The 13,671-nt window shown below is 42.4% G+C and overlaps 1 protein-coding gene across 3 annotated transcripts in view; it reads left to right on the forward strand.

Annotated features, from left to right (window-relative positions):
- Nucleotides 1–822: 822 nt before the first annotated feature.
- Nucleotides 823–13,671, forward strand: part of fubp1 (far upstream element (FUSE) binding protein 1) — a 37,330-nt gene continuing 24,481 nt past the window's right edge. For 2 of the 3 annotated variants that reach the window (XM_078560701.1, XM_078560703.1), the window contains exons 1-3: nucleotides 824–1,088; nucleotides 8,700–8,790; nucleotides 10,941–10,976. In XM_078560701.1, coding sequence (XP_078416827.1) covers nucleotides 918–1,088; nucleotides 8,700–8,790; nucleotides 10,941–10,976 — 298 coding nt within the window. In that variant the 5' untranslated portion in view covers nucleotides 824–917. Of the gene's footprint in view, nucleotides 1,089–8,699; nucleotides 8,791–10,940; nucleotides 10,977–13,671 lie in introns of all 3 variants that reach the window. The other variant, XM_078560704.1, reaches the window with a different exon arrangement.

Below are 13,671 nucleotides of genomic sequence, written 5' to 3' on the forward strand. Positions count from 1 at the left end.
AACAAGAACAAAGAACAAAGAAAAGTACAGCACAGGAACAGGCCCTTCGTCCCTCCAAGCCTGTGCCGATCATATTGCCCGTCAACTAAAACATTTTGCACTTCCGGGGTCCGTATCCCTCTATTCCCATCCCATTCATGTATTTGTCAAGCTGCCTCTTAAACACCACTATCGTACCTGCTTCCACCACCTCCTCTGGCAGCGAATTCCAGACACTCACTACCCTCTGCGTAAAAAACTTGCCCCGCACATCTCCTCTAAAGTTTTCTCCTCTCACCTTAAAATAATCCCATAATCAGATGGCAATTAGAACTACTGATTTCTAGTTGCAATTTGTTTTTGAAATGTGGTAGCCTTGGGGTTGTGAGGTGTATGTCACTTCACTGGCTGGTATACTGCATTCATCATGGAAAAGAAGTGAAGGCATTGGAGAGAGCACAGAAAAGATTCACGTGAATTGTTCTGGGGATGAGGAACTTTAGTTATGAATATAGATTGGAGAAGTTGGGACTGTTTTCCTTGGAGATGACAAGGCTGAGAAGAGATTTGACAGAGGTATTCCAAATCATGAAGGGTCTGGAGAGAGATTAGGAGAAGCCACGCCCACTCATGGGGAGCTAGCCCCGCCCACTCATGGGGGGAGGTAGCCCCGCCCACAAATTGAGAAGGAAGCCCCGCCTACTCATTGAGAAGGAAGCCCCGCCCACTCCAGGAGGCGGTAGCCTGCCCACTCAATGTAAAAGGAAGCCCCGCCCACTTCCTCGAGTTCTCGCGAAAGTTCCGCGCGGCCCGGCCCTCCCCTCCCCCTCTCTGCTCTCGCGCTCCCTCTTTCAGCGGGTCGGCCATTTTGCAGCAGCTCCGGGTCTGAAGCGGCCTCACTCTCTCAACTCAGTCAGTCAGTTAAAGCGCGGCGGGACATGGCCGAATACTCAGCAGTGGCGCCGCCCAGCGCGTTAAGCGGTGGCGGCGGCGGAGGAGGCGGTGGTGGCGGCGGCGGCGGCGCGGGAGGAGGTGGAGCAGGTGGTGGCGGTGCCGGCGGCGGCTTTAAGAACGACGCATTCGCTGACGCCCTTCAGCGGGCGAGGCAGGTGGGTCACACCGCCTGGTATAAAATGGAGGCCGAGGTGGTTGGTAGGGGGGGGGCGGGAATGGAGAGAGAGAGACAGAGACAGACAGAGAGGCCTCGACTGAGCCGCAACCAATTACCTCAACTCAAGCCCCGGCCCTCGGGGGGGAGGCAGCTGGCGGCGCTTTGAGGCGGGAATGGGCCGCGTTTCCCGGGGTCGGAGGCCTCGGGGCGTGGGGATGGGCCCCCGATTGATCGCCCTCGTGGGGTGGGGGTGGGGGTGGGGGGGGATGAAGGGTCTGGTATGCAGCGCCTCAGGAACAGGAGAGACCCAGGCCTCCCGCTCAGGCCTCGGGCACTCATTCATTCTCCACCCGGCCTGCCGGCCACATACAGAGTGGGGGCACATTCAGCATTGGGCGCCGATCGGCTTCTGATTTCCCCCCCATCCCACCCACCGCTTCCTTCGTCGTCTCGAACTTGCGCTATTCACCCCATCCCCCTCAATTTGGTTGGTGCTGTTTCAGATCTGACTCTCCGTTTTCATATGGATTTTTCCAGGAGGAACGCACATGTTCACCCCTCCCCCCCCCCCATCTCGCATCACCTCTACCTCTTTGTTAAAACTGTTCCCGCCTGCCTCTGGCTTGAACACAAGGGGACCTGATGGTTGGAGGGATTTGTGTCGTGATTTCCTACAACGATTGCACTCCGAAAGCGAAAAGCCCTCCCTGGGCTGCTAAGTGAAGTCGTGACGGGGGGTCTATATGGTGATGTGATATAAGCCTGGTCTTTTTTTGGGGGCCAGGGCTTCTTTTTATATACAATATATATTTAAAAAGTCGAAGAAAAACGCCACTCTTTCCCCCCACCCCCATCCTAACGTACTTTCCTCCCCCAAATCACTGTAAAATTTGATCTTTAAGTCTGAGCGGCACCACTGGGTGATTTTGGCAATCAAATTTCAACAAGGAAACGTTTCTGTGGCTCGTTGATTGTGAACAAAAAAACATCCCAGCACACATGTCTCAAGTGTCTTGATGTTTGCAATGCCTAAAACGATAAAAAAAAAGGGTGAATACAGATAAGCTCTTTCCAGTTAGGATATTTAGTAGTTGTTCAAAGAGGGTGATGGATATCTGGAATTTGCTCCCCCGGTAAAACTATGGATGCTGAGCCATTGTCAGTTGAACACCAAGATCAACCGATTTTTGTTAAGACTACGGAGAGGTGGATCAAGGGCAGGTAATGGGAGTTGAGGCACAGAGCAGCCATCAACTACTTATAAACATACAGAAACTCAAAATTAGGAGCAGGATGCCATTTGATAGGATCATGGCTGATCTGTTCATGGCTTCAACTCCGCTTTCCTCTCTACCCCCTATAATCTTTGAACCCCTTGTCAATCCAAATTTTATCTAACTAATCTAAAAATATTCGATGACTCTGCCCTCCACTGCTGTCTGGGGAAGAGAATTCCACAGACTGATCGACCCCCTGAGAGAAAAAAATTATCATCTCCGTCTTTAATGGGAAGCCACTTATTTTTAAACTTCCCTCGTTCTAATCTCTTCTGTAAGGGGGAATGTCCTCTCAGCATTCACCCTGTCATGTCCACTCAGGATCTTATATATTTAAATAAGGTCACCTCTCATTCTTTCAAAACTCCAATGAATACAGGCCCAACCTGTCCAATCTTTCACATAAGACAAGCACTTTATCTCAGGAATCAGTCAAGTGAACCTTCTCTGAACTGCTAATGCAATTATATCCTTAAGTAAAGAGACCAAAACTGTACACGACTGTAGATGTGGTCTCACCAACCCTCTGTGCAACTGCAGCATAACTGCCCTATTTTTATATTCCATTCCCCTTGCACTAAGAAGAATGGGGACCATGTTCGAAGGGCTCTTGCTTCTGTGCAACTTCACAGCAATGTAGAATTGCTGGATGTGTGGCTTCCTAATGCAAAACATTTCGTACCTATATTAATGCAGACTTGAATCGATAAACTGGAAAATACTTACCTCTGCAACCTGGGACGCTTGGTGACAAATGCTCCTCTGCTTACTCCCTCACTACTACTCAACTCAGATGCATGGTAGAAACCAGATTGTGGGTATTTAAGCACAGTCAAACTCCCAGTCCATAGCTACTTTTACAAATCTTCTCCGCTTCCTCTTTGCCAACTATGTTGAAATATGGAGAACGTTACAGTGCAAGATATCGACATCACCCTAATAGGTGCTGGTATTTACCCCCCACCTAGCAAAACACTTGATTGATCTTGCATGTGAACAGTTCCTGTCTCAACCACTAATGGATTTTACAATCTCAGATCTCCTTTTTCTCGTGCGTTCTACTCTCAATTCTCTGCTTTTTTTGTCCCTCTTTCGCCCCTCAACAGCTGGAAATAATCAGTTTCTCTCCATTCTTTCCTGGTATGATAGAAGTGCTCAAAACTCTATTACCTCAATTTTTTTTCTAATGAAAAGCACCCAGGACTCAAGAGGCTCTGAAGTGAAACCCGGTAGCAGAGCCAGCAACCTTGCAGCTGTTCAATAATATGTGGAAAAGTTCCCCAATTTACATATATGTGTTGATGGTCATTATTGTTTCCATCCTCACCACCTGCAAGTTATAGGAGCACATGGACTCTTTTGGAATTTAGATGGAATATAAAAGTAGGGAAGTTTTACTGCAGCTGTATATGGCCTTGGTGAGACCACATCTGAAGTACTGCTTACAGTCTTGGTCTCCTTATTTGAGAAAGAATATAATTGTGTTAGAAGCAGTTCGGAGAAGGATCACTCGACTCGTTCCTGGGACGGTGGGGGGAAGTTATCTTACGAGGAAAAGTTGGACAGGTTGGGCCTGTAGCCATTGAAGTTTCGAAGAATGAGAGATGATCTTATTGAAACACAAGATCCTGAGGATAATGTCAGGGTGGATGCTGAGAGAATGTTTCCTCTTGTGGGGAATCTAGAAATAGGGGACACAGTTTTAAAAAAAATAAGGATCTGCTATTTAACTCTGCGATGAGAAATGTTTTCTGTCAGATTTGTTAGTCTGTGGCTTTCTCTTCCCCAGAAAGCAGTGGAGGCTGGGTCATTAAATTCAAAGCTGATTTTGATAAATTTTTGATAGACATGGGAGTCAAGAGTTATGGGGCAGACAGGAAAGTGGAGTTGAGACCACAATCTGATCACCCATGATCTTATCGAATGGCCTACTCCTGCTCCTAAGTCCTTTGTTCCGATATTTGGATGGCCTCAATCTTTGTGATAAACCTTAGTGATATTCAGTTATCTCTGCTGCTTCACCCCCTTTGCCTAGTCCACTGGGCCTAACAACCTCTTAAGGTTTCCCTCTGCATGAACCCTGAATTTACATTTTTCTCTACTTATCTCTGATCTCCCTTCATGCCCTCTCTGAGCTGAACTTGTGCTTGAGACCCACTTCTAACTCTCTCGACCCTGTCCCCACTGAACTGATGACTGCTCACTTCCTTTCTTGGCTCTCATGGTAGCTGATATTGTTAATGGTTCTTTCGGCTTTATACTATCCCTCTCTCCTTCAGATTTGCAGCCATGAGCGCTCTCCTCAAAAAACAGCTCTTGACCCACTCCTTCCTTGCAAATCATCACCCTATCCCTTACACCCCTCAGACTTCCTTCGGCAAACTCCTCGAACATGGTTTTGCCTTCCAAATCCATACTTATCTTTTCTGCAACTCCATGCTTGAATCCCTCCAATGAGGTTTTTACTCCCACAGCCCTGAAATGGCACTTCAAAAAGTCACACATGAGATCCCAATGACTGAAAATGGTAAACTGCAGCCTTTGATGTTGACTGCACCATCCTCCTCCAATACCTCTCCACCATCTTCCATTGAGGGGATGGCGGTCCTGTGGTTTCACTGTTATCTGCCTAGTTGTAGCTGTAGTATCACTTGCGATGGCTTCACTTCCGGTTCACACACTGTTAGAATCAGGTTCTATTCTTGTTTCCTTCCTTTTTCTCATCTATGTGCTGCGTCTTGTCATCATCATTGGCAAGCACAGCATCAGTTTCCGTATATACATTGACAATACCCAGCTTTACCTCACCACCAGCTCCCTTGACCCTTCCACTGTCTCAAAACTGTCAGACTGCTTGTCCAATATCTGGTACTGAATGAGCAGAAATTTCTTTCAACTGAGTGTTGGGAAGGCCAAAGACATTGACCTTGAACCTTGTCATAAACTCTGTTCCCCAGCCACTTAATCGCTTTTCTGGCAAATGTCAGAGGTTAAGCCAGACTGATTGCAACTTTGGTATTACATTTACCCTAAGGTGAGCTTTCAACCACACCCCTGCGCCATCACTAAAAGACCTTTGTAACATCACCTGCTTCAGCTTATCTCATGCTGAAACCGTCACTTATGCCTTTGTTTTCTCTAGACATAGCTATCCCAACGCATACCCGGCCAGCCTCCCACTTTTTACCGCCCATGAACTTGAAGTTATCTAAACCTCTGCTGCCTATGTCCTAACTCTGACGAAGTCCTGTTCACCAATTACTCCTATGCTTGCTAACCTGACATTGGCTCCTGGTTAAGCAATGCCTTGATCTTTAAAATTCTCCAATATCTCCATGGCCTTGCCCCTCCCTGTCATGTAATCTCCTCTCACCTGACAACCCATAGATATCTGCGCTTCTCCAGTTCTAGCCTCTTGAGCATTTCTAATTTAAATCGCTGCACCCCTGTTGATGGTGTTAACAGCTGCCAAGGGCCTAAGCTCTGGAATTTCCTACCTTTTTGACCAGCCTTTTGGTCATCTGCCCTAATTTTCCTTCTATGACTTCTGTCGAATTTTGTTTGATAACGCCCTTGTGAAGTGTCTTGGGACACTTTATGATGCTAAAGGCATTTATGGAAATACAAGTTTTTGTTCCTAAAGTTTTCACTTTGGTAAAGCTTGTAAGTTAAAGTTTTAACTTAAAGTTCAAGCTTTCAGAAACAGTATTTTAGGGTCAATTCACTACCTCAGTCCATCTTGGAGCCAGTGATATTATGGTGAAAACCTAGTATTGGCGTCCAGTCTGTGACTAATTATGAGAATTTTTTTAAAAATATGCTCAAATTTAGCTGGTGAAATAAAATTGTTGTAAGCACAGTAACAAGTGCAAATTTGCCACGTACTCTCATTTACAGCGGCACTGCATTTTTGACTGAAGTGCTTGGCATCCTCCTAAAGCAGGATATGTTTACAGCCAAGAGATTCATGAACTTAATTGTCATTTTAAGAATTTTTGCGATTAACGCCTTGAAAGATTCATGAGAACATTGAAGCAGCTTTGGCATTCAAGCACAAACCTATGATCAGAGTGGTCATTCGTACTTTTTTCAGAGTGGCTTTAGCTCACTTAGAACTGTTCCATGGCTTGGCTAGTGTGCGCTATCACCACGTCTGAGATCAGATGTTTTGGCGTCAACAAAGTTGCAGCAGGTAGGCAATGGCACCACGTATGTAGTGAAAAATAAAAATAGTAAGCAGAGTATTTCCACAACAAGGTTTGCAGGTATTCATCACCTTAAGTAAGCTTTTGAGTTGAGAGTTTTTCATTCTCTATTCATCCAAGTCAAGTGCTGCAGGTGGAAAGAAATGAAAACTTGTAAAAGCACTTTTTTTGATGCATATTTTCCTGTTGACAGCATTATCCTTTATGGGGGAAGTCTAGAACTGGGGGACACAGTTTAAAAATTAAGGGTCTCCTATTTAAGACTGAGGTGAGGAGAATTTTTTTTTCTGAAGGCCTTTCGTCTGTGGAATTCTCTTTCCCAGTGAGCAGTGGAGGCTGGATCATTGGGATGAGTTATAGATTTTTGATAGACAAGGAAGTCAATGGTTATAGGGGGCAGACAGGAAAGTTGAGTTGAGGCCATAGTGAGATGAGCCATGATCTTACTGATGGCTCGAGGGGCTGAATGACCTACTGATTCTTGTTATTATGTTACATTTAATATAATTATTTGGCCCTTTTCCACTACCTTTATATGTAAAGTGTTTCAGCAACCACTACTGAAAACAGTCAAGGTAAGAAAGCTAGAACATACAAAAGCACAATACTGCAGATTCTGGAAATCTCAATTAAGAACAGAAATTGCTAGAAACACTCAGCAGGTCAAGCAGGATCTGGACAGTGAGAAACAGTTCACATTTCAGGCCAATAACCTTTCATCAGTTCTGATCATTCACCTGAAACATTGACTCTTTCTCTCTCCAAAGGTGCTGCCAGACCTGCTTAATATTTCCAGCATCTTTTTTTGAATGTTGGAATTGCCCTAACACCAGACAGATGATCCACAGTAGTATTTTCTGGTCCTCCTGGTACCTCTATGTACACAGCAGGTGTCTACATTTCAAAAATAAAAAGGCAAGCTATTAGAGTTTGATCAATTTGCTTAAAATGTTTTCATTCATGAAAATAATTCAAAATGAATTGAATTCAAAATGTTCACTTGGAAATAAATTTTAACATGTTTGGATTTGAGTAAATTTTAACACAGTAACTTGGAGGGTGGATTGAAGTTGCTAGATAATCCATGAAATCCTCTTAAAATGCCCAAGTTTGAGCTGTCATGCTCAATTCAAGCCAGTGGGTGGTGTGAAAGACCATTTGCTGGCATTGGATGATATGCAGAAACAGAATTGTAGCCTATGTATTTATATCTGCTTAGCTTCTGTACAGTTTAGCTGCATGCCACTGAGATGGTATGAAAAGTCACAGATACATTTTTAGAAGCTGTAGATCCATGGTTGCACATACAGTAAGAGATGAAAAGTTCTTATTGCATTGGTTTATTGACATTACAGTTGTCTTGGTTCTGCATTCTTCCCATATATCATGGTGCATGCTAATATGCCCTGTTCTGAACATCTTACCTGTTGCAGCAGAATTATTGAGCAGAAAGTAAGTGATTGTCCTGAAGAGGAATTTATAAATGTCTTCAAAATTGTTAAAGGAAAACTAGGCATATCACCTGTTTGTGGATGTATCAATTTATATTTGCAGCAGACCTTCATTTGGTTGTGGTTCATCAGATTTCTTTGGTCTAGATCAAAAGCATAGATTTTTAATTTTGAGACTCAGGTTTATGTCCTTGTGAAAGGGAATCTTTTAGCCCCACTACAGTTCCCAGTATCTGTGGGTATTCCTAGCTTTAATTCGGAATATTACTTGGAAAAGCTACAGTGGTCACTAGCATTGGAAGTGGAAATGGTGCAATGAGAAATGCCCAGTATTACCTTTTTTAACTTTGTGCACACAAAAAAAGTGAAAACCTTGTGGGGGGAAAAAAAGCAATAAGACTGGGGGTTGAACTCCTTCCTATCCATTGTTTATTTCTTTCCCTACCCCTTGTTTCCTGCTACAGCACAGCTGGAGGTTTTTTAAAAATTCATTCACAGTATGTGAACGTCATTGGCAAGGCCAAAATTTATTGCTCATCAACAGTAATGGAGTAAAAAAACTTGCTGTATTTTGGATTATCTGCCAGCCCTGTCGGCATCCACAGTTGGGAAGGAATGATTTTGTATACTTTTACCCCCTCATAAAAACCACTTAGTGATCGTGTTCTTACTACAGATCGCAGCAAAAATTGGAGGAGATACAGGAACAACAATAAATACGTCTGACTATGGATATGGTGGACAGAAAAGGCCCCTGGAAGATGGAGGTGAGCCCTTGGAAATCATCTTATTCTCCACAAATTCATCATTACATTTAATCTGATATTGTATCATGGGTTAATTTTGGCGAGAGTCATAGTTGATATATTTGTTAATTTACCATATAAGCAGCTTTTTAAATTGGAGTTATATATTTATATGATATATGCTAATGATGGAATGACATCTAACAATTGCTTGCCCCTTTAAGACACCTTGAATGTAATGAAAGATTAGTTTGTGATGCATAATGGATAGCTAGTTAAAGTATCTAAATTCAAACTTATTTTATGACAGGATTGTGAACTATACTAGCTGCAGGAGGTGAAGGATTACTGTGCAGTATTTGTTGCATTCATCTAAAGGTCTAGGGTTTCATAAAAATGGAGCGAACCAGATTATCCCATCAGTGGCACTCGCACAAATAGCCCAATCCACACAGGTCAACATTTTAAGTGTTTTTTTTCTAGATGCCTGGAAAATGCATCTTCCGCATTGATGCCAGTTGTTCTGTTGCTTTCCATTAATTTTCGACTTTAAAATGTTCTGAAATCTGTGAACAATGATGGACTTTGTTCAGAGTTTTGCCATAATTAATTAGGTTGCACCATTCATTCTGCTGTGAAAGCTTTCACTACGATCTTTTTTGTTATGCTACAATAGCCTTTGTCATTCTTGGTTCTAGAGATTGTTTTGGGTCAGTTTGAGGATTAGATTAAAATAGAACTCTTGAATTCTTCTATGTCACAATAGCTCTGTTCATTCTTTGTTCTGGAGCTTTTTGGGGTGATTTTCAGGATTAGTGCAGAATCTTCCTGCCTCTTTGCTAAGCAGCAATGCAATTTTGGCCTAAGAAAAAGTCTTGGTGACACTTAGAGAGTCGATCGTTGTAACTTTTTGTTGGATAAGTAGACATGACTGTTGGGCAAGTCTGAAGGTAAGGGGGCACCTTCTGTTTTTGAAGGTGGGAAACTATTTGCTTTGATGGAAATAGGAAGAGTTTTGCTTGATGGCGTACTGATACTGGCAGGTAATACACGTGTAATATGTAGTCACCAACATACACGTTTTGGCCATATGCTGTGCTTAAGTTTTGATGATTAGTGCCATATTAATGCAGATGTATTTGCTGCAGAGGAGGGCTTACAGGGTCACACTGTTTAATATTATCGCCCCGTAGTTAATACTTCATTTTCTTCAATAAATCTAATTCAATCCACCCACATCTCTCAAAATATAACAATCAGAATAGATTTTCTTCTAGTTTGCAACATTTTTTTGTGTAGGAGAAAGTTTGCTGACAAAATCTCATAGTAGGACCATCCTCCCCTGATTTCAGAAACTCCCATCAATCTACAGAGCTGGGGGCATTAATTTTTGAGTTCTTTGCCAGTTTCGATACTGAAGCTGCTCTTCAAACCTGATGGAAGGAGAAGGAGAATTTCATGGAACAGTAAGAATGCGATGCCAGTCCTTGGATTGGGTGCGCTATTTTGTGTCTTGACTTGTGTACGTCCACTTTGTGCTGGCTATTGAAAATTGTAGTGAGATCACCAGGAGAGAACTTTCTGTGTGTTTACTCAGTTATATTGATGGATCATTGCTTCTGGCTGGTAAATTTAAAATTTTTGAGTGTGGGTACAAGGGTTAGCTTTCTCAAAACATGAAAACTTACAAGTTTGTAAAGTTTACAGGCCCACTGACCCCATTGCACTTTTTTAAAAGACTGGTTAGAAAATGTAGTGAATCCCAAGCTGGACCCTTAGATACAATTTCAGATCCCTGGGCAGGACCGGTCATAGTTTTTAATAAAATCTAAAAGCGTGGGAACCATTTGGATATAGCTTTCACCTTTTGTACCCTCAAGTGTTTAAATTGCTGTTAGAGCTGCCTGCACTTTTAAGGATTCTCATGACCCCCTGGTTCCTATTCCTTTGTAGTGCAAAAATGTTATTACTGTTACTTGGGACATTAAGCAATTTAAAATCTTCTCCAACTGTAGTACTGCAAAGTTACAAATTTTTCCTTCGAAATCCAATTTATTGGGTGATGTATTGTTTTAAAGATGAAAATTGATTGGCCTCTTCATACAGATTAATTTTCTTTGGTGCAGTGGAGCAGTTATTTGCATCAGTTGAGAAAATGCTTTGTTTTGCAGATCAACCAGATACGAAGAAAGTTGCGCAGAATGACCGTAAGTAGTGCTTTTTCAACAAGTTTCTGCCCTATTCAATCATTTTAAAATGGGATTCTTTCCCACGCATTTTTAAAAAATTTTGCGTGGTTATTCCCTCTTCTGTTTTCTGAATGAAATTTATGTTATGCGCTTCAATTGATTCTGATACATGTATTCAAAGTTTATACAATCCACTTTAAGTTTAGAGAATCACATTAGATTAGATTGTTGCAGTTGAAGAGTTGGTGCCAGTACAGGTACAATGGTGTAGTGGCCTTTTCTTGTTTCTGTTATGGGAGCATCACATACTTTTAACCAGTTTAAACCTTTTACAGGTCTTTTGACATATGTGCTGAAACATCTATTATCCCAAAATGGATTGAGTTGATTGAGCAGGCTTTGCCACCTAGTTGTGATACTATTTTGTAAACCATATCCAGGTAATGGCAGTGACTTGGTAATAAAAACTGGAAATCCTGGAAACCAGCTCAGGGTCATTATGAAATTAACATAAAAAAGTAATTTTAGTTTAAAATGGATTAAAATGTTGTATTTGTAGGTCACTACTTCATGAGATTTTGTTTTTCCAAAATGATGTTCAGCAAGTATGAATCCAGCCACTATAGTTTGAGAATTTGATTTCTATTTGGTAATAACCATTGATATTGGTAAAAGTGATCATGAAGCTGTTGGATGGATCCTTCCCATGAAAAGCACTAATAATTTTTCAATTCACAGATGTAGGAACATATAGACATCATCATTCAGCCTTTTGAGCCTGTTCTGCCATTCAATAAGATGATATGGATCTCAATATATTCTGCAACTCCACTTTCCTGTCTGCCCCCCACCCCATAACCCTTGATTCCCTTGTCTATCAAAAATCTGTCTAGCTCTGCCTGTACTGATTTCTGGGGAAGAGAACTCCAAAGACTAACAACCCTCCATAAAAGAAAAAAAATTCTCCTCGTTGCCGTCATAAAATGGAGACCTCTTATTTTTAAATGGTGTCTGCTAGTTCCAGTCTCTCACACAAGAGGAAACATCCTCCCAGTATCCACCCTATCAAGTCCCCTCAGGATCTTGTATGTTTCAATAAGATCACCTCTTTCTTCTAAACTCCAGTGGGTTTGGGCCACCCTGTTCAAACATTCTTCTTAAGTTAAGCCCTTCATCCCAGGAATGAGTCGAGTGAACCTTCTCTGAATTGCTTCCAACACAATTGTATCCATTTTCAAATAAGGAGACTAAAACCGTACACGTTACTCCAGATGCAGTTTCACCAGTGCCCTGTGCGACGGCAGCAACACTTCCCTACTTATATATTCCATTCCCCTTGAAATAAATGCTAATATTCACTTTGCCCTCCTAAGCACTTGCTGTACCTGCATTCCAACTTTTTATGATCCCTATACCAGGACACCAAGATCCCTCTGTACCACTGAGGTCTGCATTCTCTCTCCACTTAACTGCCAAACTGCCTGTATTGTCTTTGTAAATAGCAATTGGTTTCAAAAACAGAAATAGTTATCTGACCTGAATTCCCATTTCCTGAGTGAGAACAAATGTGCTCTAGAAAGTGATCTCACAAATCATTTCGTGAGCCTTACTTTGTCTTCTAGTTGGAACAAAATTTATCTAAATTTGTCCCTTTTTATGCTTTATTAATTGCCAGTTTTGATGAGTAAAAATGTCATTTTCCTAATGCCTTTTATGACTTCAAGGTATCCCGAAACGCTTTGCAGCTAATGAAGTACTTCTGAAGTGTTGTCAGTATTGTGGAAAATGCAGCAGCCAATTTATACACAGCAATCTCCCACAAACAGCAATGTACTCATGTCTTAACAGTGAGAAGATCATGGAATTTCAATTTCTCACGCCCTCTGACCCGAGTTCCCTTTGCTCGTTCACTTAATGGTCAGTCGAGTAGGGTCATCCTCACCTTATTTACTCTCTCTTGCCTTTTCCTGTGGGCAGATAGAAACATAAAAAATAGGAGCAGGAGTAGGCCATTCGGACTTTTAGCTTGCTCTGCCAATCATGATCATCCAATTCAATAGCCTGCTCCCACTTTCTCCCCATATCCTTTGATCCCTTTCGCCCCAAGAGCTATATCTAACTCCTCCTTGAAAACATACAATGTTTTGGCTTCAACTACTTTCTGTGGTAGCGAATTCCACAGGCTCACAACTCTCTGGGTGAAGAAATTTCTCATCTCAGTCCTAAATGGTCTACCCCGTATCCTCAGACTGTGACCCCTGGTTCTGGACTCCCCCACCATCGGAAACATCCTTCCTGCATCTCCCCTGTCTAGTACTGTTAGAATTTTATAGGTTTCTATGAGATCGCCCCCCCCCCCATATTCTTCTGAACTCCAGCGAATATAATCCTAACCGACTCAGTCTCCCCTCATATGTCAGTTCCACCATCCCAGGAATCAGTCTGGTAAACCTTCGCTGCACTCCCTCTATAGCAAGAACATCCTTCCCCAGATAAGGAGACCAAAATTGCACATAATATTCCAGGTGTGGTCTCATCAGGGCCCTGTATAATTGCAGCAAGACATCCCTGCTGCTATACTCTAATCCTCTCAGTATGAAAGCCAACATATCATTTGCCTTCTTTACCGCCTGCTGCACCTGCATGTTTACCTTCAGTGACTGGTGTACGAGGACACCCAGGTCTCGTACGTTCCCCTCTCTCAATTTATAGC

Source organism: Cetorhinus maximus, chromosome 17, assembly GCF_964194155.1.
Source record: "Cetorhinus maximus chromosome 17, sCetMax3.hap1.1, whole genome shotgun sequence".
Taxonomy (NCBI): Eukaryota; Metazoa; Chordata; class Chondrichthyes; order Lamniformes; family Cetorhinidae; genus Cetorhinus; species Cetorhinus maximus.